At 36.0% G+C, this 22,366-nt stretch overlaps 1 protein-coding gene across 1 annotated transcript in view; it reads right to left on the bottom strand.

Annotated features, from left to right (window-relative positions):
• LOC122532363 overlaps positions 1–22,366 on the bottom strand; it is a 78,577-nt gene that overhangs the window by 19,324 nt on the left and 36,887 nt on the right. Inside the window, exons 2-3 of the mRNA XM_043661087.1 lie at positions 1,450–1,639; positions 758–942 (exon numbers count right to left, since the gene is read on the bottom strand). Of these exons, the coding sequence (XP_043517022.1) occupies positions 758–942; positions 1,450–1,639 (375 nt within the window). The remainder of the gene's footprint in view (positions 1–757; positions 943–1,449; positions 1,640–22,366) is intronic.

Raw genomic sequence — 22,366 nt, 5'->3', positions numbered from 1 at the left:
GAAGAATGCCCAACTCTGATCGAGGGTCATCGATTGAACATTTTTGAAATTAATCTGTTACCGAGGCAGAACGAGTTGTAACTTAATCTTCTGAATATAATAATTTCTTTATTTATAAATCTGACATTTCGTAGTTTATGTAATTTTTTTTTTTATATGATGTCGTACCATTTTGAGAAATTATCTAATTATAGATATCTCAGGATCTATAGATAGTTATTGTAAAATTAATATTCTTGTAAATATCTATCTGTATTATAATATACACTATTGATTTCTAATAGGCATCGAAATATTCTGTATATAAATCATTATAATTTAAAGACATCATTATAATTTAATGATAGTAATTAAAATAAACAGATCTATACAATCGTGTCTCTGTTTAAATAAAAGTGAATATTAATTTTGACAAAATACCGGTGTATTTCCAGTAATTATAAAAAGGGAAAATCTGAAATCTATCATACTGACGGATTTGGTAATCCGTCTCTAGTGCTTAAATTTATAATTTATAAAAATTGAACTTGGTCAATTTGTTTTTAACAAATTAATAGACTGCAGAGTTTTATAAACATAAGTAAAGAAATGGAGCCTAGGTAGAAATTTGTTTCATCCATCAAATATTATAATAAACACTTCTTTATATTGTATTTGTGTGCACTTTTGCATCTTCAAATTTATCAGACATACATAAAAATTTGTAGTGTAATTATTAATTATATCAATTATGAAAATCTTTGGCTAAGAAACTCACCCTCTGGCAATGTTCGGAAGTGACCACCGAAAGATCTGCGAGCGGTTGGAAGATAACATCATGAAATTCGGGGTAGTTTCGCGCCAGCGGCCGTGCGTACAACTCTTTTGCGCTGCACAGAGCTTCGAGGTACTCCTCCTCAGCATGCAGAAGCTTCTCCGTAGCTCTGTATCTTCTGTCTGTATCTGTAACATCAAGGAAAGAACGGTATTTGTAGAAAATTGTAACAAAATTTTACAAAATGGCACAAAAAAATCTCCATCTTTTCGACCTGGGATTGGCCAAAATAATGGAAATATCTCTTACATTGTGAGAATTAAGAAGGAAATTTATCTTGGATTTCTTTCTTCGTCAACTTCCACGAGTTTTGCATCAAAAAATTATCTACAATGTTTGATTAAAATGTTGTAAAGTAGAATTGTTTCGGTAGAATTGTCTTTGAATATTGTCTTTAATATTCTCAACTTAAATACGAAGCAAGCTTCAGTGACTAATTTCTTTTCATAAGAATTGTTGCAAATATCAGCTTAAAAGATTTGAATCTTGAAATTAGTTTGAATTAGTCTTGAGTCTTGGAGAATAGATGACGAGCAATCAGTGTTTTACAAGAATTCTCAAATTCTCTTTATTTCGTTAACGTGACATACTAAAGAAAATTAAGAAAGCTCGAAAGTGAATCGATCGAAACTCACCTCCTATCGGATCGTACTGTCTCGCAAAGTCCTCGATCAGCAAAACTTCCCCGTGCAAAAGAGCAACATCGGCGGCAGGATCGATCTCGGCTCTGGAGCCAGCGAGCAGCAGTCTGGGTCTGCAGACCCGATACTTCAATAGCACGGGAGCAACCACGGACGAAATAGCTCCGGGAGATGCACCAGGTAGCTGCAATCAGTCAGGAGAGATCGTTGATAAAAATATAACAGAGATAAACATTTGTGAAAAGAATCCTTCCTTTCGGTGGCACGATTTGTTTCATATTGCTTACTTATAATTTTTGTGGACGAAAATATATAATATTATAGACATTTTATTTGCTGTAAAATAATAAAAAGAAATAAAAACCAACTAAAAATTAGTCGATGGTTAATTTAAGCTCTGCTTCATTTCTACATCTTCAAGAAAAACACGCACGAAACATTCGAACATGGTTAGAACGCGAAATTAGACAAGCTTGCCGAATTCTTTCACCCTCCAAAACCTTTCTAAACGCGTTAACACTGGAATTCCCAGCGTTGAAAAACTGCGTGATCGATGAAATTGAGTTGTACTGATTCACATATCCAATAATCCAACGAATCATCCAGGCAGGGCGTCCCTGGCCGTGGATAATAACCACGTGGCTCGGCAAAGTGCAACGCAACTATATTCCGTCTACCCGGTACGTTCTCGCTCCTGATCCGCACCTTCGAAACGAATTCCAACAAAGCCAACAAGTTTAATCGAAGTTTAATCGAGCCGGACGATAGCAACTAGTCGGGGCATCGAATCTCGTCGGGGCCCTCCTGGCAAACGAAAATTGTAATGTGTTGCGCGAGTTCGTAGTTGCCCACTGTGCTTAACCCGCGACCTCGCCGGTAACCTTATCCCGCCGTGGCAATTATCGCTGGCACAGTAACGGGTCGGTCAATGCAATTTAATCTCGGTTTACAACGGGCCGAGCTTACACCCGACACAGCCGATCTTTTTCTAATCGTCGTTCTCAGATTGGTTTCGAGGAGGAGGGCAACTAGTAGAGCAGCGAGATTTTTTTTTAAGAATTCAATCGAATCCAGTACGGGCTTATAAATCCGAGTTGAGTTTGACACCTAAGACTCGTTTCACGGTCTAACAATGAATGTTACATTCAATTAACGTAACATTCGCAGTGTATTCGTTCTGTTCAATGGTTTCGAACTCTAAAGTGAAGTATCTACAGTTTTGTTTTTTTTTTTCTTCTGTCTTCCTCATTTTATCTAAAATCGTTCCAATTCGATTTAATCAATTAATTGTCAGATTAAATTGCATTAATATTTAAATATCAATGTACAAATATTAATAATAAGGGAAATTGCAAAAGTGACAAATGAGAGTCGAATCACCGATTGTAAAAATGAAAATGGTTATTGAAGTTTACTCGAAAGTATCGTTCTCATTTTTTAAAAGTACTCGTGAAGCGTTCAAAGCTATCTCGCTTAGGTTCACGTATATTCGAAAGTATAATAGAACTCCATTCATATGAATTTGTCAAGAGACAAATAATTTGAATGTTTCATATAATAGGAATTAACTGATCTTCTCCTTTATTAATGATCTTTCGTTCGTGTAATACGGGGTTCAGATTCAAATAAGTGAATTCGACCAGTTTAATTGGACATTGACTAGAAAAGATTGACTTGGAAATGATTTGGTTTAAATAAATGAAGTTTGTATAAACCGAGTTCTACTACACCATTCGAAAAACAGTTGGAATCCAACGGCTAGATTCTAACCTACTTGAGAGATTCCCATTTCTAATTCTTTCTCCACGACACGAATTAATCGACGACGGTTCGAGGCGGAGTCCAGATGTTCCTTTACGGAGGCGTTTCAGCCAGCATCGATCGATACGATCGGTATGATTCGAAAGAATCCGGCAGTCGGTAAACTCCACGCACTATACCGTTAATCATAATCGAAAAATTCCTTTTTCCAGTGTACGCCCCATTCAGGAATTCGGTGCGTTCGTTCTGCCAGAGTCGAACATTCCACTTCGAGATAAGATATGCTTCTCTGTTTCGAAATCCTTTTACTCCAAAGGATACTTAACAATTTCTTCGCCGCGTCATGACTTAAAAATTCAGCGTTCATTAAACTTTATGACATAAAACGAAAATATATAATATATTTCTTTTCTTGTTATCTGAAAATTATTTTGTGCATTGTTTTCCACAAATGAAATTTCCGTAAAAGTGTGATCTTTACTTCGTAATTTAAAATGCCGGACTATGTTAATATCGACAATAAGCTCAACGAAAACATTCAGTATAAATTTTTGCGCTCACGTGCTCACTTGGCTGTCAAATGTACAGACATAACTGTGATTATTTAATTCGTCAAGTGAATTCACGCTGGAATATCGGAGAAAGGCTGCCGACATTACTATTCCTGTTCAAAGTTATCAATAATGTTGTTGACTGGTCCTGGTTTTTGCGCAATACTCCGGTTTTTGCTGGTCGACTTCAGTGATCCGTCAACTAAAATACGTGTTGCATTTATATTAATACATAATAATACGCTGACGTGCGATAATGATATCACGAAAGATTAAGTCGACGTATTTAGGCAAGTTTAGGCGATCTGTTTTAATTTCATTTGACTTTCGTCTTTTGTTTTCGAGCTGACAGTTTCGTACAAAAAGTGATAATTACTTTAAAATACAGACAGAAAAAATAATCCATTTTGTTATATCAAATTATCGAAATTATCGTTACATGTACTCAAGTGCGATGTATATGTACATTCTTTGTGTTTGACATTTATAGATAATGATTCTTGGAGCATTTGACAACGTTCTAACGCTTTCTCAGATCAATTTAAATTTCTGTAAGTGTCCTAATATTTATGAAATTATACTTACACATGATATATACATAAAACCGCATTCTTCGCGATTATCGAGTACAGAAACTCGTCGTATTGTTCCTTTTCGGTGCGTAAACCACTTGGCACGGGAATTACGATGCATTTAAACAACGATAATAACCCGGCCTCGCGATAAGATCGAGCTTCTTCGATAGCAGGACGCTCGAGAAGAGAAAAAGATCTTCGATTCTATTTGCGGGAGTGAATCGGTTAATCGACCGGCGGATGAAAACGCAATTAAAGCAAAAAAAAAGAAGGGAAAAAGAAATGGTCAGCGATACGCATTCATGGCGAGCGTTACAAATCGCTTTTATATCCAAGACGACTCTCATCAACTCGTCACAAGCGTAAGAGCAACGCTCGGTACCTCGGACGTTTCGTTTAAACAAGAAACGCATTATCTCCGTGGCCAAGTTTTTTTTCTACTCTACTCTCGATGAGAGGAACGGGCGAGGAGCATACGCCCACTCTCGCTTTTAATAAAGCCAAACCGGAATCGTAAAGCTGAATCTAAATTGCATAATTATACCGGCCTGTCTCTCTCTCGGTTTTGTTTTCTATCTCGTTTCCGATCGCCAACGAGTCCCCTTCTTTCCCTCGTTTTCTCCGCCATTTCTTTCAGCTTCTCTCGTAATCTATTCGCGTTTCGCCTTCCTCCTCTCGCCGAGGCGATACCGAGCGAGCAAGATTGTAAATTAGCGCGAAACACGAGTACATCTTCCGTTCGAGCGGCTCTTAAAAACTGAAAACGGAATTGAGTACCTCACCGGCAGACTCGAAACTTTTAAAGCGAGATTTTTCGCACGCGCATCGAAAACTTTCGAAAGCATGTTTCTGCTTTTCTATAGGCGATTTTTTTCAAACGTTGCACGCACGTGTAGTGTCTAACACACAAGCTCATTTTAATAATAATAATGGACAGCTTTCGTTTACTGTTATTTTGCACTTTAAATATGCATTATTTAGTCTGATAATTAATTAACGAAAAAAATGATTGACAATGTATCTTTCAAATACAGAAAATCCCCGAATATTAAATAGGTGAACGAATGTTCCTATTTTTCTCTACGCTATTTTCAAGTATTGCATTCGCGTAACTGATTATAACAGATACTAACAATTTTGATTTCCAAAATGCGATTTCCCATGTGAGTACGATGTACGTACCTACGAGTATAAATAGATTTTCAAAAATCTAGAAATTTTCAAATCAACATGAAATAAATGCTCGCTGAGACATTTTTACTTTCGAGTATGTACGTGGTATTCCAAAGTTACAAGCGGCTACATTAGACTTGATCTCCCATCTCTTGATTAAAACCAGCCTTGCTCGGCCGAAAGTAAATCCCTCGCTTTATATTGTAATTAAACACTTGATACGAAGTAGACGTGCTTACAAGGGTCTCGCGCTACACGCGGTTGCACCTTACGGATGTTAACATTAGGCTAACGATCGAGCTCGCTGCTTTCTTTCAATGTATCACTCGCAGCCAACGGAATTGCGAGTCGCGAGAGACGGTCTCCCTTTATCATCGTTCGCTTCGCGAACGGCGTCGGAGAGAAAAACGACCAAGAATCGCCGATGTTTCCACCGCGCGGATCACTCGAGCCCCCGCCGACCGGAAATTGCCTCTAATTGCCTGGCAAACTTTCATTCTTCATCCTGAATGTCCGTGCTGGCTCCTTCCCTTCGCTCCATCCCCGCCTCTTCGTGTTCGCTGTCTTTTGATTAAATTCCTCTCCATTAAGCTTAATCGGATTCCGCTTTATCATCCGCCCCGCGTTTAAACGAGCACGACTCGCGAAAGCAAACGCCTCTTTATCATGCTCAACGCGATTCAACCTGTTACTGAACCCATTACCAGCGCCGATAAACGATATTTCTCTGCACCGCGAGCGGTTCTCTCGCGGTCGAATTTCGAGCACGTTGGTTGCGATTCGAACGATTCGTGGCTCGATTCGTCGCGCTTGAAGAATTAGAAGTTGACGAGGCACTTCCTTTTTTTCCATGCACACTCGCGTTATCGCGATTTAATCCCGATTGACAAGCGAAAGTTTCGTACTAATGAATTTTAATTCTTGGCTGATAGTATCACTGGACATCGTAACGATTTAGAGTTGAAAATTACTCGATTTCGGAATTTTTAGTTTAATTTTACTGTATCATCAATCTTTATTCAGAGGGAATGTAAAATACGAAATAATTTAACAATTTAACATAATGATTTATTTGTGTCAAAAATTTAATCTCCGCCCAGTGTTGCTTGAACGAAAGTGAAACAAAGTGAAGAACCTGAACTTGAAAGATTCTGACTCTCGTGCAAAGATGAAATTCAGAATAGAAAATCATTGTAGTTAATCTTGTTCGATATTCACAGGCATCGATTATTGTGTTTTATAGAAATCTAGAGAAAATCGACAGAAGCAAATTTCACCGCTATGCGATAACCAAAATTGACTCGGAATAATGTCTAAATTGCAATGTCATTCGTCCGATTGAAACAATGTCTGAATGCATACAAGTGATATCGAATACAGAAACAAAGGTCAAAAAAAAATCAACGGACGAGAATTTTCACTCGAAAGATAAAATCGTCCGCGTAATCTGACGGGAATTCCTGCAATCGAGCGATAACCACGTGCAATTTAGAAAGTAATAAACGGGAAATATCTGCGTGAGTCAGAGAATTGACCTAAGTTTCGCCATTTAATAGGAATCAGAAGTTTCACGTCTATCAAGCTGACCATTGGCATCGCGTGTGTCTGTTCGAAATACGTGTATGCAAGCATCCTGCCCCTCCCAGCCTCATTACGGAACAATGAGCGTCGTTACATCGATTACAAGCCAGGCCATTCTGTCGAGGCGGAAGAGAGCGGGTTGTTTCAAGTAGCCACGAGCAAGAGGAGCCAATCGATGCGACGTACCGATTAATTTTATTCTCGTTCGAACGAGAAATATGTATCGAGGGTTTGAGACGTATACAGAGAGAGAAATAGAGAGAAAGAGGGAGATCGATCATCACGCGATCATATGTTTCAGCTCGCTTGGAATTTCCGTGATATCGTGATGCAAGAACATTTCATTGTCAATCGTTTTTGCACCAGTTACGTCTCGTAACAGCGAGAGATAATTCAGAGTTTACAAACGTTGAATTTTTTATTTTATTTTCACGGTGGCGAAGAGTTACAGTGGCCGATATTTTTTCTCCGGCTATAAAGAACTTCATTATGCGAGTGATCTTATTTTTTGACTCATTTTAGTTATTACACGAAGCTAAAAGTATTCTTCTGTTGATGTTGTTTTGCTTTGATAATTCAATAATTACTGATACTTGATAATTCAAGCAATACTGTACGAGGTTTATTAATATTTAGTGCTTCTAGATTTGACATAGTTTAAGATACCAATAATATTGATTCTATGAGATTATTTTCCAAATAATTAATTTTTCCCTAATTATATTCCCTATAATAATGCAATTTCGAAATTTTAATCATTTGTTTGCAGTTTCAATTATTATTTCTTTTATAATTAAAATATTTTACAATAAACAAGAACCAATATAATTAATTTTCTGTTATATTATTTACAATTCATTTTTATGTACAATACATTTTTTACAATACATTTTCGTTGCTCTATTTATTTCTACTTCAAAGAATGTTGCATATGCTCTTTCTCAGGCATTTACATTTGCAACAAATCGATACAATCGACAAATATCAGTATCGAGTACCATAAATGAAAAAACGTTATACATACAAATTTGCGTGCATTTGCGAAGAATCCAAAAACGCGGACATAAAGAACGCGGATTTTTAATAAACATTGAAAGTAGAACACCCGTTTTAATAATTTTCTTAATAATTCAGCTTTCATTTCCTCAATCGCGTTCATAGAAATATGAATTTGCATAAATATTCGCAATCGAGTGATAACTAAATTTATTTAAAAAATAATAGTGAATAATAAATGTAGAAAGTAACGAATTCCAAGTAATAACTGAAACTCACGTTCCGTTATTCAAAGTGGACTGTGCAACTGTACAGCGAAACAATTCACACTGTGAAACGATGATTATTTCGGCTCGGAGAAGATTTTTGACACGCGGCAACGAGGCCAATTTTTTTTAATTCGGAGAATTACATCATTGGTCAATTGCATTGGTTAGGAGAGGCTCGGGATAGAAGAAAGTGGCGGCGATGGACGATTGAGGGCTGTGCGCGTGTCTGGAATTGTTTTATGAGAGTTCGTCAACGAGGGGGAATCCACTCTCGAATTAATCGACAGATTGTCCCAATAATTTAGGATCAAGAAAGGTTTTAGATCAAGTATAGAGGAATGCCTGGTTGAACACACATTGGTAATTTAAGAGGTACATTCAACTCGTTGGGATTCGTCTCGACAAGTGTATCGAACACTAGCCGAAAGATTGTTACTCAATAACGCGGTTACCAATAATGGATTGAGAGGTATGATTGTCATGCAACCGAGAGAACGAAGGCCATACCAAGTAAGTATATATAGCTCGACACAGTCAGTGGTGGTACGCAGAAGAATGTAAGTAAGTAGTTGGGTGCTTACGATAATACACAGAGAGATAGACTTACTTCGAGTAGACAGTTTACTACTAGAGAATTTGAGCTGAGATATTTAATCGTATCTGTTTGAAAAGTTAATCCTTTGTGCTCAGAACTGATTGTAAGTTGTCTGTGAAATTTTTATTAAATTTTTGCGTCGTCACAACTTCCTGACTTCTGACATATTACGAACATTAAAGAGGAGAAGCAACATATATGAAAAATTACAGACACCGAACGATACTCAATAGTTGCACCTGCATTCAATCGAGTGAAATTTTACTATTACGCATTACTATTATCGTATGTATAAATTAATTTCTAAAATTTTTAAAGAAATGGCCCCCAAAGAGGAATTTATCTACCAACTTTTTTATTATAATAAATACATCGGTAGCCTACTAATAACCGTGCCAGCCTCAAATCTTGAATCTAGTTCAAGAACAAGCGTATAGAATATTTTCTTGACAAACACCCGGTACGTAGACACGTGTGACCAGTATGGGCTTTAGTTGGCCTGTGTGTGTATGTGCGTGCACTGTGTGCTCTGGCAAAAAAAAAAAAAAAAAAAAAGAAAAAGAAACAACGTGTGAATGTAGATGCAATCGACACGATTAAAGAAGCCAGAAATGTGTTGGTGCACGCGCGCGTTCTAGGCCTCGCCCATGCTAGAACGACCAAACCAATTCGTCGAACCGCAGCAGCACCAACAGCCTCACTCGTTCCTTTCGCCACGAGAATCGAATCGGTCTGCCATGACGACAAATGAACGCCCGGTGAACGCGAAGAGGCTGTTTGGCGCGTCGATTCGTGAGAACACGAACGTTGAATGAAAAATCGCGATTCAACGCGTCGCGCGAATCGGTCGGGATGCGCGCGATGCATTATACATCGGCCACTTGAAAACTATCGTTCCAACTGAAATGGTTCCGTGAGGGAATCCCAACGAGCCTGCGCTTCTATGCACTAAACATTAAACACCAACTAGGGTAGAGTATTCAATTTTTCTTCTTTTTTTTTTTTTAAATTCTTGCATCGAGAGCAACAGTGTATCTAATCAAACTTGGATGTCTAGTATAGTATTATGATATTCGTGCGACTGTACACGCTCCATTGACCTACATGTCCAAGTTGAGGCGTGGTTTCGATAGATTCACATACTTCAAGTCAAAGTACACTAAAATATACTTCAAAAATTGAAATACTCCCAACGACTCGGTCGAACTTCTAAAAGTTCTCTCGCTCGGTTTCGTCAAAAGTGACTTGTATTTTAGAGAACTTTTGCAATCTAAAATACGTCTGAGAAAACATATTCAGATCAAAAATTTTTTCAGCTCGGATGCTACAGTAAATCAGCAAATTTAAGTCAAATCTAACCAAATTAAATTTATCTCAAGTTTAGACTTTAGGATATTCAGAATATTCGAGTCTATATAACTTGAGTCTAGTTCAAACAAAGTTTAATTTGAAGTCAAACCTGAAAACTTTAAGTCTTATAATTAAAACGGTTATACATGCGCTTTATAAGATTGCTTTCGATCAAATCTAATCGAATCAAACTTATCTCAAACCTGATGTATTAGATCTCAGAACAATCGAATTGTTTTCGCAACTCGTCACTAACCCAATTCACTTAAACTTATTGTTAGCATAGAACATTCAAACATACGTTTCAAACCTAACTAGATCAAATTTATTTCATACTTCAACTTTACATTCCAACGTGTTCAAATCCTTCTAATGCAAAGCGAATTTAACTCCAATTTAGTCTTTAACTTTTAGATTACTGTATTATTCAATTTTCTTGTGCTCGAGACTTATATTCAAGTTTTCATACGTTCTTGTAAGCTCGCAGGCACAAGTTACTTCAAAAGAGGCAGCGCGCCATGAATCATCCGACAAGAGCAATAAAGAGATGACGCAAGAACTTTTTCACCAGCAGATCGCCGCGAGACGACTAGAAAAGTTGAAGAGTTATTACGATCGTTTTATCTAGTCGCGAGAAGATGCTCGTTGAAATTCGTCTCAATAGAATGACAATGAGCGACCTTCTCTGCGTAGAAAGCTGCGCGACAGGAAACGCAGATTCACCGGTAGTTGACTCTCGGAGGTTGAAGCTTCTAATGACTGTTTACTGTTGCTTTATGCTGTTCACAATGGAGCCGTTAAGAGTCCCTCGCGGGTGCAAAGCAAAATCGCAACGTAACATCGTGATCGTGAAATACGAGATCGCTGAAATTTTCGAAACAGCGAGCAGCTAAATCCTAGATTCCCGGACGAGAATGATTCGCTCGTCTCGAGAAGTGGCAATGCAGCGGCCAAAAATAGTAAAATCGTGCCAGAAGCGGATAATGACCCGCTTTCGGAACGCACATGTTCCTCGGAACGAGTTTCGTTTATCTTCGCATTAATATCGTGTTCCTCCGTTTCTTTGTCGCGTTAACGACATCCGCGAGATTAATGACGAGAACAACGCCGACGCAGAGAAGGCGATTATCTTTATGACAATGATTTAGAACGTGTAATCCTGATGCGGTCGGCATTTGTTACGTTGCGACTGGTTATTCGCGATATTTTCTTTTTTACATTGAGGTTGACGATTTGAATATCTACGAGGAAGTTATTTTGCAATATTATATCATAAGTATATGCTTCGTTGCGAGATAAAATAAAAATTTTAGCAAGGTTATGATTTGAGCGTAGTTTATCATTTTATAAGTCTTTATTCATGTTAGAAACATATATTACAAATATTAATATTTAAATTAATCAATTATATATTAATATTAATATTATTATATATTAATTAATATTAATATTATTATATATTAATTAATATTAATATTAATATATATTAATACATATAAATACATATATTACAAATATTGATATTTAAATAAATCAATTATAAATATATTTATGATTCAAACTTTCTGGATTTTCTTGTTTATTTCCTTTGTCTATTTTCTTTTTTTTTAAATATTTTATACAGTTAAAAAACAATCAAAAAGATATGAGTGCTGTCAAATCTTATCGCAACTCAAAAGCTTTTAAAATATCCAAGACGATGAAGACTTTCGAAGCGCGGGACTTATCAAGAGTCAAGTGTCACCAAGAATTTTTAAATTTCGACTCAAAGTTATGATAGAATACAGATTCAAAGCATCTAAATTCTATCATCATATTACCGATATCTCTAATAATAATTAGAGTTCAGACTTTCAAAATCAAAAAACAAAATCCTCTATACATATCTTTTTTAAATCGTCAGGTTTTAAATTGCTCCAGCTGTACAATAATCAATGAACAAAGTTATAAATCGCTTCTACTGGTTTCGAGAATAAAGTGTCATACGACGATGGAAAGAAGAAACCCAATTTTTAATTTATTAGAAATCGAGTATGTCCAGAAAAACCAAAATATCTAAATTTACGATATTTCGCGACAATCTCCACTTTTGCGCGTTGTACCCATCCACGTCCATTCTATTCCGAATTAGCAATTGTTGATAAACCAATCCCAAGAGAAATGAACGGATTTTTCTCTTCGGAGCGAGCCATCGCAGCCACTTGTTTGGTTATTCAAAGAGCGCAAAGTGGTGCTAATTCAGCCCTATTGTCACTTGTCGGGATTTCGATTGCTCGTAGATTCTCTTTCTCTCCCCGAGCCGGGGGACTACGCATTCGAGAATAGACGTTCACTTGGTCTAAATTTGCATGACCCAATGAGGGGCCACTGATCTCCCATCTCCCGTCGAAAGTAAATTTCCTGGAACCGTCACTTCGTAACGTATTGCGCGCTGCATTACCCAATATATACATTCGAAAATAGATTTTTCGCGGTACAAGTACCCCGTGGTTAGTTTTCTAATTTTAGTAGAGCGTTGCTCGACGACCGCCAGTAGAATTCGGTTGAATTCTAGGTAGAAGTATCGTTCTCATTTGCAAAAGTACTCGCGAGACTATTCGAAACTATTCCTGCTCAGTTCTGGAAACATTTACTCGAAGCAAAGAATTCGATGATTGCAATTTGGCAGAAAAGATTCGAACTTGCTTGCGAGGTACTCGATCCCATCTCTAGCGATTTCGATTCGAAACGCGTCGTCGCGAAGGAGAAAAAGGCTAGCGAAACTTGTCGACTCGGTGACTCGCGTCGAGTCAAGGTGATACCTGCCAAGCAGACTGCATTAATTGTCGCTCGAATAACGACAGCAGCAGAAGAATAAAAAGGATACACCCACTCGGTTCTCTAGGTCAGCAGGGTGATCTTCTGCGCGAAAAAGGCAAGATAAACGAGCTGTCGGGAAGGACGATTCGCGTGGGTGGTTCCGCGCGTGTCAGACGAGTTAACGGTCAGAATCTGCTCGCGTCGCAACATTTGGCCCGCGATATAATGGATTAGATTCCTTTGACCCTCTCTCTCTCTCTCTCTCTCTCTCTCTCCTCGCTTCCGTTCTTCTTTTTCTTTGCTCTCTTTCAGGGGCTAGGGACAAGGGTTTGATTTCAAGATTTATTTAACGACCGTTTCGCGTAACGATCGACTCGTTAATCGTAAACAAGACGTAAATATGCGTTCGTCTCGCGACTTTGTTTAAAAAAAAAAAAAGAAGACGCGAGAACCTTGACGTTAATCTACCGAATAATCGTTTCTCGACAACACGTTACGATCATTCGTTTACCAAGTGCACGCCTATTTGCAAAGATATTATCGTGCACGATCGATCCACGGGGCGAATTCAAGGATAACTCGCGGATGTTGGAGATTAGTTATGATCGTGGACGACAAGCCGCGTCGATACTTTCGCCTTCGATGATTTACGAATTTAGGAGACACGCAGTAGCACCAGAAATTATCGGAATACTCGCAAAATGTGTTGTGCGTCTTGTAGGAAATTTTATTGGCACTGTGTTTTTGTGAGGTTCGATTATCATGAGAAATATGTATGATCATCCTGTTATACGTTTGGAGATTTTTTTAATTGTACAGAGAAAAATTATAATACAGCACATTTTTTTTACGAGAAAGCGAAATTGTTCCTTCCTTGAATTTTAGAATTATTATGAAACTGTATATAAATGTATTCTTGTTCATTTTAAAAGTTAAAGTATTATTTCTCTTGGTAGGTGTATCGTTGGTTTTTCATAAAACTTCGTCAACTTTATCTTCGAAAAGCTTATGTGTTTTTAGACTGACAAATTATTATTTTTTTTAATCATAAAATGACGTTTGCCCTCTTGTCATCTTAACGTTTTTGTTACAAATACCCTACAACATATATATTTACATATACCTTCAATCTCACGAATTATGTTTCACTTTGTATTTCTCATGCGAAATTATATTTTTATAAATATAATTTGAAAAACACAAAACTTCATACACTGTTGCACTCTTTAATTTCTCAAAAAAAAATCCCTAGAGATATACCGCATACTTTTCAAAATTTTTTACGATAAATGCTCAAACACTTTCCGTGAGCCACAAGAGTACATTCTTTTATCCGTGACAAGCCAGCTTCCTAAAGTAACAGGTACACGGTCGAGGAAGCTCATAAGAAAGTTTTAACACCACAGTGTCATTCGGTGAATTTACACTGTAAACAAATCCTTGAGTAGGCGATAAATTATGCACGTTTATGGTCCAGAACGTGGCGTTTACTACGGCACATCGCGACCTTGCGAAAAGAAAAAGGTGCCACCTTCACGGATAATCGATCGACAATCGATTCGTCGTGTTCGTTAATCCGTGATCGACGAGTCGCAATTTTCCGTGAAAAGAACCTCGGTAGAAACCGAGCGCGTTCGCGTAACTAGCACAGTTAACCCACTGACACGAAATCCAATTTTTCAGATCTGACTGACTGAGACGGCCAGTTCCTGGATCTTTTCGAAATTGGAAAATATCGAAACTCGTTTCATCGTTCTGCGTGAATAGGTATCCAGTCGCTCTCGCGAAAAAAAATGGACAGTACGAGAAATAATCTTACTTTAACATCGTTGGAAATTGGAAACCATAACACATTTGAATTTTACTACCGAGAAATAGATGAAGTTCCCTGAATTTTTTTGATCGATAATTATTAAAATGAAAAGTGCTAGTCTTTATGAGACATGTAAATGTAACTTTCAGCTTATCTGTCACTAATAAGTTCAGATGACAGATATTAAATTCAGATATTAAATACAGAATGTTCGAGTAGTGCTTCGAATATAGAAAGCTATAATTCCAATTATAATACACAATATCAATATTAAATATTGTCGTATTTGTCATTAATTTTTCTCACATATTTACCTATTTTTCGTGTCACATGTTTTTTGCATATTTATCACGTATAAGCATTCGGAATTTAAATACCAAAAAAATGAAATATTCGATAATCTAACGTAATCTAACGTGAATTACTACGATTCAACGATACTGTTAGAGAATTTAAAACATTTTCAGTGTGATTTTACGATCCTCTTCACCACGAATCTTGCAAGCTTCGATACTTTACAGCGAGGTTTACGATGGAAGAAAGCAACGCACGTTCGCGCTGTACACGCATTTTTAATTATACCTGCTGCTGCTGCTACTGCTGCTCGATTAATTGTTTCAGCGGTCACATCAGCAGTCTGCATGACAGTAACTTAATTGGCTGGCTCGATTAAAATTCCCTCGATGACTAATCTGTACAAACGCGTTATTCTCTTTCACCATACGTACACAAAGGGACGCGCTCCGAAAATGGTATTGGAATGTTTGCTCACGACGTACGCGTTTCCAATCGGTTTTATAAACTCATACAATGCTATCAAGTTTGATATTTAACCGTATATTTAAGTCTAAGGCGATGATTGATGAGATTCGATCAAGTGCAGGACAATTGTCGAACAATTCAAATGTACTGAGAATAAGCTGCGAATTTCTATGAATATATTACACACTGTGATACATCTAAAATGAATTTTTACTTAGATTTCATTTCTTTAATTTTAACATGCGTAAAAATTCGCTGTCTAATTATAAAGGTCTGAATAATTTCACTTATTTTAAATTTTATTTAAAATACTTTTAGTACTTTTTAATTTGATTTTAAATTTGGGTTACTAACAGTGTATTATAAAATTTCGTATAACTATTACTTTTTCATGTATTATTTAAAATTAAAATGAAAGTATATATTTTATGACATATTTGAAAATCATTAAAATGTCCGCTTTTTATAATTATCGAATAACTTTAACATTTAACTATAGACGTTTATCATAAACTAGAAACATCAAACATAAATAGGGATCTTTTTAAATATTATATCAAGTATTTTACAGTTCACAGTTTAGCCATTACATTTATTACATTCATATTTGTCAAATAATTATAAAAACGAATTTGTTATAATTTTTGTTTAATGGTACAAATTGAAATTAAGACTCAAGGATTTCAAAAAGTATTTGCTTAATTTGCAAATGATTCGTGTACGTTTTCTACGATACAAAAAAAAAAACTCAACAGACAGAACAGAATAGAATAGACAGAACAAAAATAGACAGACACCAAATTAAACTATAATAATAGAATAAAAATCTAAACTCCACTTTTAGGAATTTTATTTCCACACGAATAGAGACGAACGATCCGTCAGTAGTCAAAGGTTAACTTCCAATTAAGCGATTCAATGTTTCGAAGCTAGTAAAATAGTGTCGCTTGGATCGAAACGACCCTCCACAAATCACACGATTGGCGACAATTCGCAAGTGTGCGCAGATCGGTACGGGTTGGGAATTAATTTGCCCTCGGTCGATCGCATCGAGAAAGCCTGTCAGGCCCCGAGACGTTGCTTGACGAGCGCGTAATGATAATTAATCGTTTCTCCGACGACATGCGTGCACTAGATCGAATCGTTGCTCGAATACGCAAACACGCGATGGAGAAGCTTACAATTATAGATTGTCCAATGGAGAAATTTCCTACAAACGTCAAACACGTACATACGTAATCATTAACAAGTGGATTGATTGATGGATCAGTTTTGTAAAAAACTGTAATTTCACGATCGAAGTGTACAGAATTATTATTCAAATCTCGAGAAACGAACGATGCATTTAGTAAGCTCTGTTTGCAGCGAAGATGATTATAAATTATTCTAAAATATACTGTAGCATGTCTGTAATATGTTTTACTATTTTCAAAATGAAAATTGGTGCAATAAGGTCGATTTAATTTCGTTGCACGATTTATTTCCGTAAATTCAAGGAAATAACATAAATTATAGAAAATTTTCACAAACTGTCTTTATAAGTATTTTAATTTTAGACATACATGGGTTTAATTAATGCTTTATACGCCATATATGTAAGTATGGCTGATGCAAACGCAACTGCTGGAGATTGTTTAGAAATATTTTTCAATGTTTGATATACAAGCGTCTGACACTGATAGGATATATCTCCTGCGCGTGAATGCTGCGTCTCTATCGGTAGATTGATGCGTTCAGACATCGTGCACAAACATCTGACGCTCACAGAAAATTCTACTGTCCGCGTGTAAGGTAAACCCAGGGTTATTTTATTCAGCGTTAAATTTCAACATCGTGAGATTAAATCATAGAATAACTGACTTCGTTTCGTGTTATGGAATACGATCAGTTTTTAATACAATGAGAAAAGAAAATCTGTATCGTGTAGTTTCAGCAAAAAAAAAAAAATGTTGAAAATGAAAATACCACTGCATCTTATAGTTAGAATTACTCGAATAAACACATTTTCGATATGTTTTTTATTAGATTTATAACATTACTATATTATATTAATTTATTATTCTATTTATTCATATTACGCGAATAAACACATTTTCGATATGTTTATTATTAGATTTATAATATTACTATATCATGTTAATTTATTATTCTATTTATTCATATTACGCGCAACTCTGCACATTCAAATTTCCTAAAAATTCACCGTGCGTATCAATCAGCCTCTTTTCAAAATGAACGGAACGCAACGCGATTTCGCAAACGAATACGATCCTTGGAGTGTCGTAAAACCCGATCGAGAGAGAAAGATCGATCGAGAAATTTCAGAATAACGACGGCCGCGTTTGCACAACCGTCAGTCTCGCGAAAATGCTAAACGTTTCCACGAAAATTCGATCGATTCGTTCGGTATTCCGTGGCTGCGAGCCTCGTTGTTGCCTTCTTGCCAAATCGTTTGCAACGGGAGAGAGGGAAATTCGCTGGAAAGGCGAAACGATCGGCCGATTCAGTCTCAGCCGCGGCGATTTTGTGATTTTTCACTCGATAATATCGTTTTATCCGGCTAACCCGGAGCACGAACTCCGGATCACTGTTGCGCTCTGATGATCGAGAAAATAAACATCATGCGCAATTAATCATACGAGTACGCTCGATGTCGAACTACTCGGAATCGGATAGTAATCAAACGCACGAATCAAAGATTGGGAAATGCGTGACGATGTTGTAAATATTTTTTGAAGTGAAGTGCGATTATTAGTTTACGTATTTTGTACTAAATATGCTCAACTAATAACGATATATACGACAGACGTACATAATTCACGTACATACGTTCGTTTGAAAACTTTAGTGTTAGATATCTCGTAAACTTCTGAGCGGGAGTGTATACCTCCATTTGAAAAGAGAAAGTTGACGCTCAAACAGTCTTGAAAAAAATAAATATGACGGCTGCATTTCAAAATCGTGAAGCATGCCTATGTTTCTACATTTTTCTCGAGGATTTTCGTTGCTTTCTAGAAATTTTCAAACAAACTCACACGGCACACGTGTGTATCGTTATTAATTTATTAATCATAGAAGTTGCTTGCTTTTCAAACAACCACACTACGCCAAGCCAAGCAATGAGGTTGTGAAACTTTTCGATCAGTCAGTCTCCGAGAGGCTGAAATTCTATCGAGGAACGGTACGATCGCGAATCGCCAACGACGAAAAATATCTGATGCATTCGCCAGGTATTCGACGAACGGCGGGAAAAGAAACAAGCTGGTATTTAGGCGATAAACCTGGCATTCGGATGGCCTAACAACGTTTCACAAGAGGGGAAAATATTCATTGCTCGGTGCGGCCGTGTGCACGATTCTGGATTGTTTTATAATTAACGGTGATCACGTCGTATAATCGTACGATACTTTCGATTCTGTTCGATTCACGGCGTTTCCAACCGCGTTATTAACTGTTCTTCGAAACTGCACACACTACGGTGAACAACAAGTGTGAACGTAGCTCGATTCGATCGTTTTCGTGAATTTTCTATCGAGGCGCGTTGAAAGCCAGATGTACGGCGACGGGGCAGGTGATAATAACGTAGATACGATAAGGATGTTACGAGCGAGGCGCATTCTAAGCATAGAAAACGAACGTGCTGGCGCACATCGTAAGGAAAATATAATATTATACGGCGAGAGGAGGAACTCGATACGCGCCGGGCAACAGACTGGTGACACGCAAAGGAATTAGAATACAGGAGTATACCGTTACGATAATGGTGAAAGTAGAGACACCCACTTGTTCAGCCTTTGCTGTTCCACAATGCGTCACCGCGTTAACCACGAATTAGCATAGTTATCGTAATTTTGCTCGGATATCGGTCACGGTATAACCTCGTCAAGTTTAAAACACTCTCTCTGTCTCTCCTTGTCTTTCTCTCTCTCTCACTATCTCATTCTCTCTAGATTTAGAGATTTATTTTTTTTTTGCGCAAACGGACGTGTTTTCATTGACAATTTTATACTTCAACTGTAATTTTATAATTCAACTATATAAAACGGCAATTTTAATATTAGAAGTGGTCAAAGTGAACTTTATAAAAAATACTTTATAAAACAATATGTTTTTAGAAATTCAAAATATATAAATTAAAGCCTGTGTGTTCTATTGTACTTTAAATCTTTTTTTCTTTATCTATTGTTTTTACCTTGAAAACTCTATACTTTAATCGATGGCAATTCGATAGTTCACATGTTCATTAAGGTTTCACTTTCTTTGTATGTGAAAGAGTATTCTCTTTTTCATAGGATTTCTTTTCATTATATGTTTCTCATCTATGATTTTGTGCTGTTTTATTAGTGACTAAAATCGTTTAATTATTGAAATTTAAAACGTTGCTTGAAATCGTTTAATTATTGAATTAAATTCATTTTTATCGAGTCTGACTCACACACAGTGAGTCACAGGAATACGATTCGTCGAAACCCTCCAATTGTCGACTTTAAACGATCGATATTATTTTGCGATGTAAGTTTCAAAATTTTGTTCAATTATGACGTATATCGAAATAATTGAGTTCAATTGATTAACGTTCTCGTTGACATGAATGTTGACGTTTGTTCTTGCCGAAATATGTATAAGAACTTTGCAATTTCAAAATTTCATTACAGTAGCATGTACTTTGAGAAAGACCACTGGTCAGAAATGACACTGGACACTGGAATATTTCAAACCGGAAGAGAGACTCCAGAAACATCTACGGTAATTGAGTAGTCATCACTGACTCATCCTGAGTAATTTTGAAGAAAGTAACTACTCTGGCTGACTTCAACTTGAGGTCCTCGAGACAAACGTCGAGCCACGGTCAAGCCAATTAATAATGTGAGGTCAACTTTCAATGCCTCAATACTCACGACACTAAATTTAATTTTTTGTGTGAAATTTCATTGAAATCCATGTGTCGATACGCAAATATTATTTATGCAACTGCATACTTTTATAAATATACTCCAAATATATGAAATTTGTTTTATCTATTCTAAATATTGTAATAAATACGCATTTATATATTAATTTATTATACGATAATATTGTACGATATTCTATTATATAAGAAATAATTTTATATAATTAATTATTTTATAAATGAAGATTAATTTTATTTTTTTAGATAGAACCACATATTTTCACAGTTGGATAGGTTTCAAAAAATTGAAATTAAAATATCTATTAAACCAATAAACATAGAGTTAATATACATTAATATTTTCATAATCAAATTGTACATTCACTCCATTTTTCAAATATTATATTATTTGAAAAAGTATATATAACTTTTATGCGTACACTAACAAAAATATTAGTTTATATTGGATAATACTTCACTTGAGACTATTCAAACTATATCAATATTATATATGAAACTATATAATTTAAAACTATTTATTCATCATAAATTTTTGCAGTTTTAAATTACTAATAAATATGTATATATACACGTACTGCAGTCTATACATCTAGCAAAGAAATTGTATGATAAAACACAAGTTACAAACACAAAAAGATTATTTATGCAACTGCATAAGATTTACAACCTTAAATCAACGTTGCATGAAGTACGTTTCAGCCTTGATTCAGTCACTTAAAATACTGCATGTGATTGTGAATGTCATTGCATCAACTGGTGCTGCTTCTTAACCCATCAAGAGCCAACGTTCCATCAACGCAATACTTCATTTAAAATCTTTTTTTTTCAAATTATGACTATGAAAGATAATTCCAAGGAGTCGCTTAATATCTTTTTTGTTACTATTTCTTCCATCTGGATTTTACAACTGTGTGAAATTTAAAAAAGTCAAGGTATTTGTAATATTGTGATAAACTATCGGTCGCTCCTTAATCCCTTCGCTGTTATAGACGAGATATCTCTCGTGTCGTAAAATCGTTCATAATGTGTAATATGAATAAAACAATTTGACTATAAGAACTCGATATTTTGTTTAATGATTTGAATAAAAGTCAATTTGTGAGATACAGGATTATTAATATAAAACGGATTTGTCTTAACCCTATTGCTGTTGAGGATGAGATAATTCATGAACAAAATTGCAACACGAGATATCTCCTCTGTAACAGCGACGGGGTAATTGATTAAATCTATTGTTCTCTTCCAATGTACATGATCCAAAGTGAATATTACACTTAAATAGTAAATTATCAAAATAATTTTTAAGTAGTATTCAATACAATTTTACTAACCTTAATGTATTCCACACTTAATGTGGAATAAACTAAAAATTTATGAATAATTTAATAAATTATGATATAAGAATAAAAGTTAGTAAAATTGTATTGAATACTTCACAACAAGTACTTTATTCTACACTACGAATAAAATAGTTCAATGAAAAGAAAATAAGAACCGGATATGAAGAAGAAATAAAGAGAACTAGCCAGGGTTAATATTATTTCAACTTTTCTACGGAATGAACCATTACTACATTATTATGCCATTGCACCTCAGAAAGAAGGGAGAGAAGAATTTTACGTCACGAAGAATTCAAAGTCAATTGAATATGTAGTTCTCGGACACAATCAGCGATACACAACGCGGTATTGTATTACAATTTAATGAACGCCAATGCAGTCTCGGATGACGAGCCAGCAACGAAGGAAAACCAGCAACGAAGGAAATGGAAAAT

Source organism: Frieseomelitta varia, unplaced genomic scaffold, assembly GCF_011392965.1.
Source record: "Frieseomelitta varia isolate USP_RPSP 00005682 unplaced genomic scaffold, Fvar_1.2 scaffold_451, whole genome shotgun sequence".
Lineage (NCBI taxonomy): Eukaryota > Metazoa > Arthropoda > Insecta > Hymenoptera > Apidae > Frieseomelitta > Frieseomelitta varia.
Note: the sequence above shows the minus strand (reverse complement) of the source record. Positions and strands in the feature narration are given on the sequence as shown.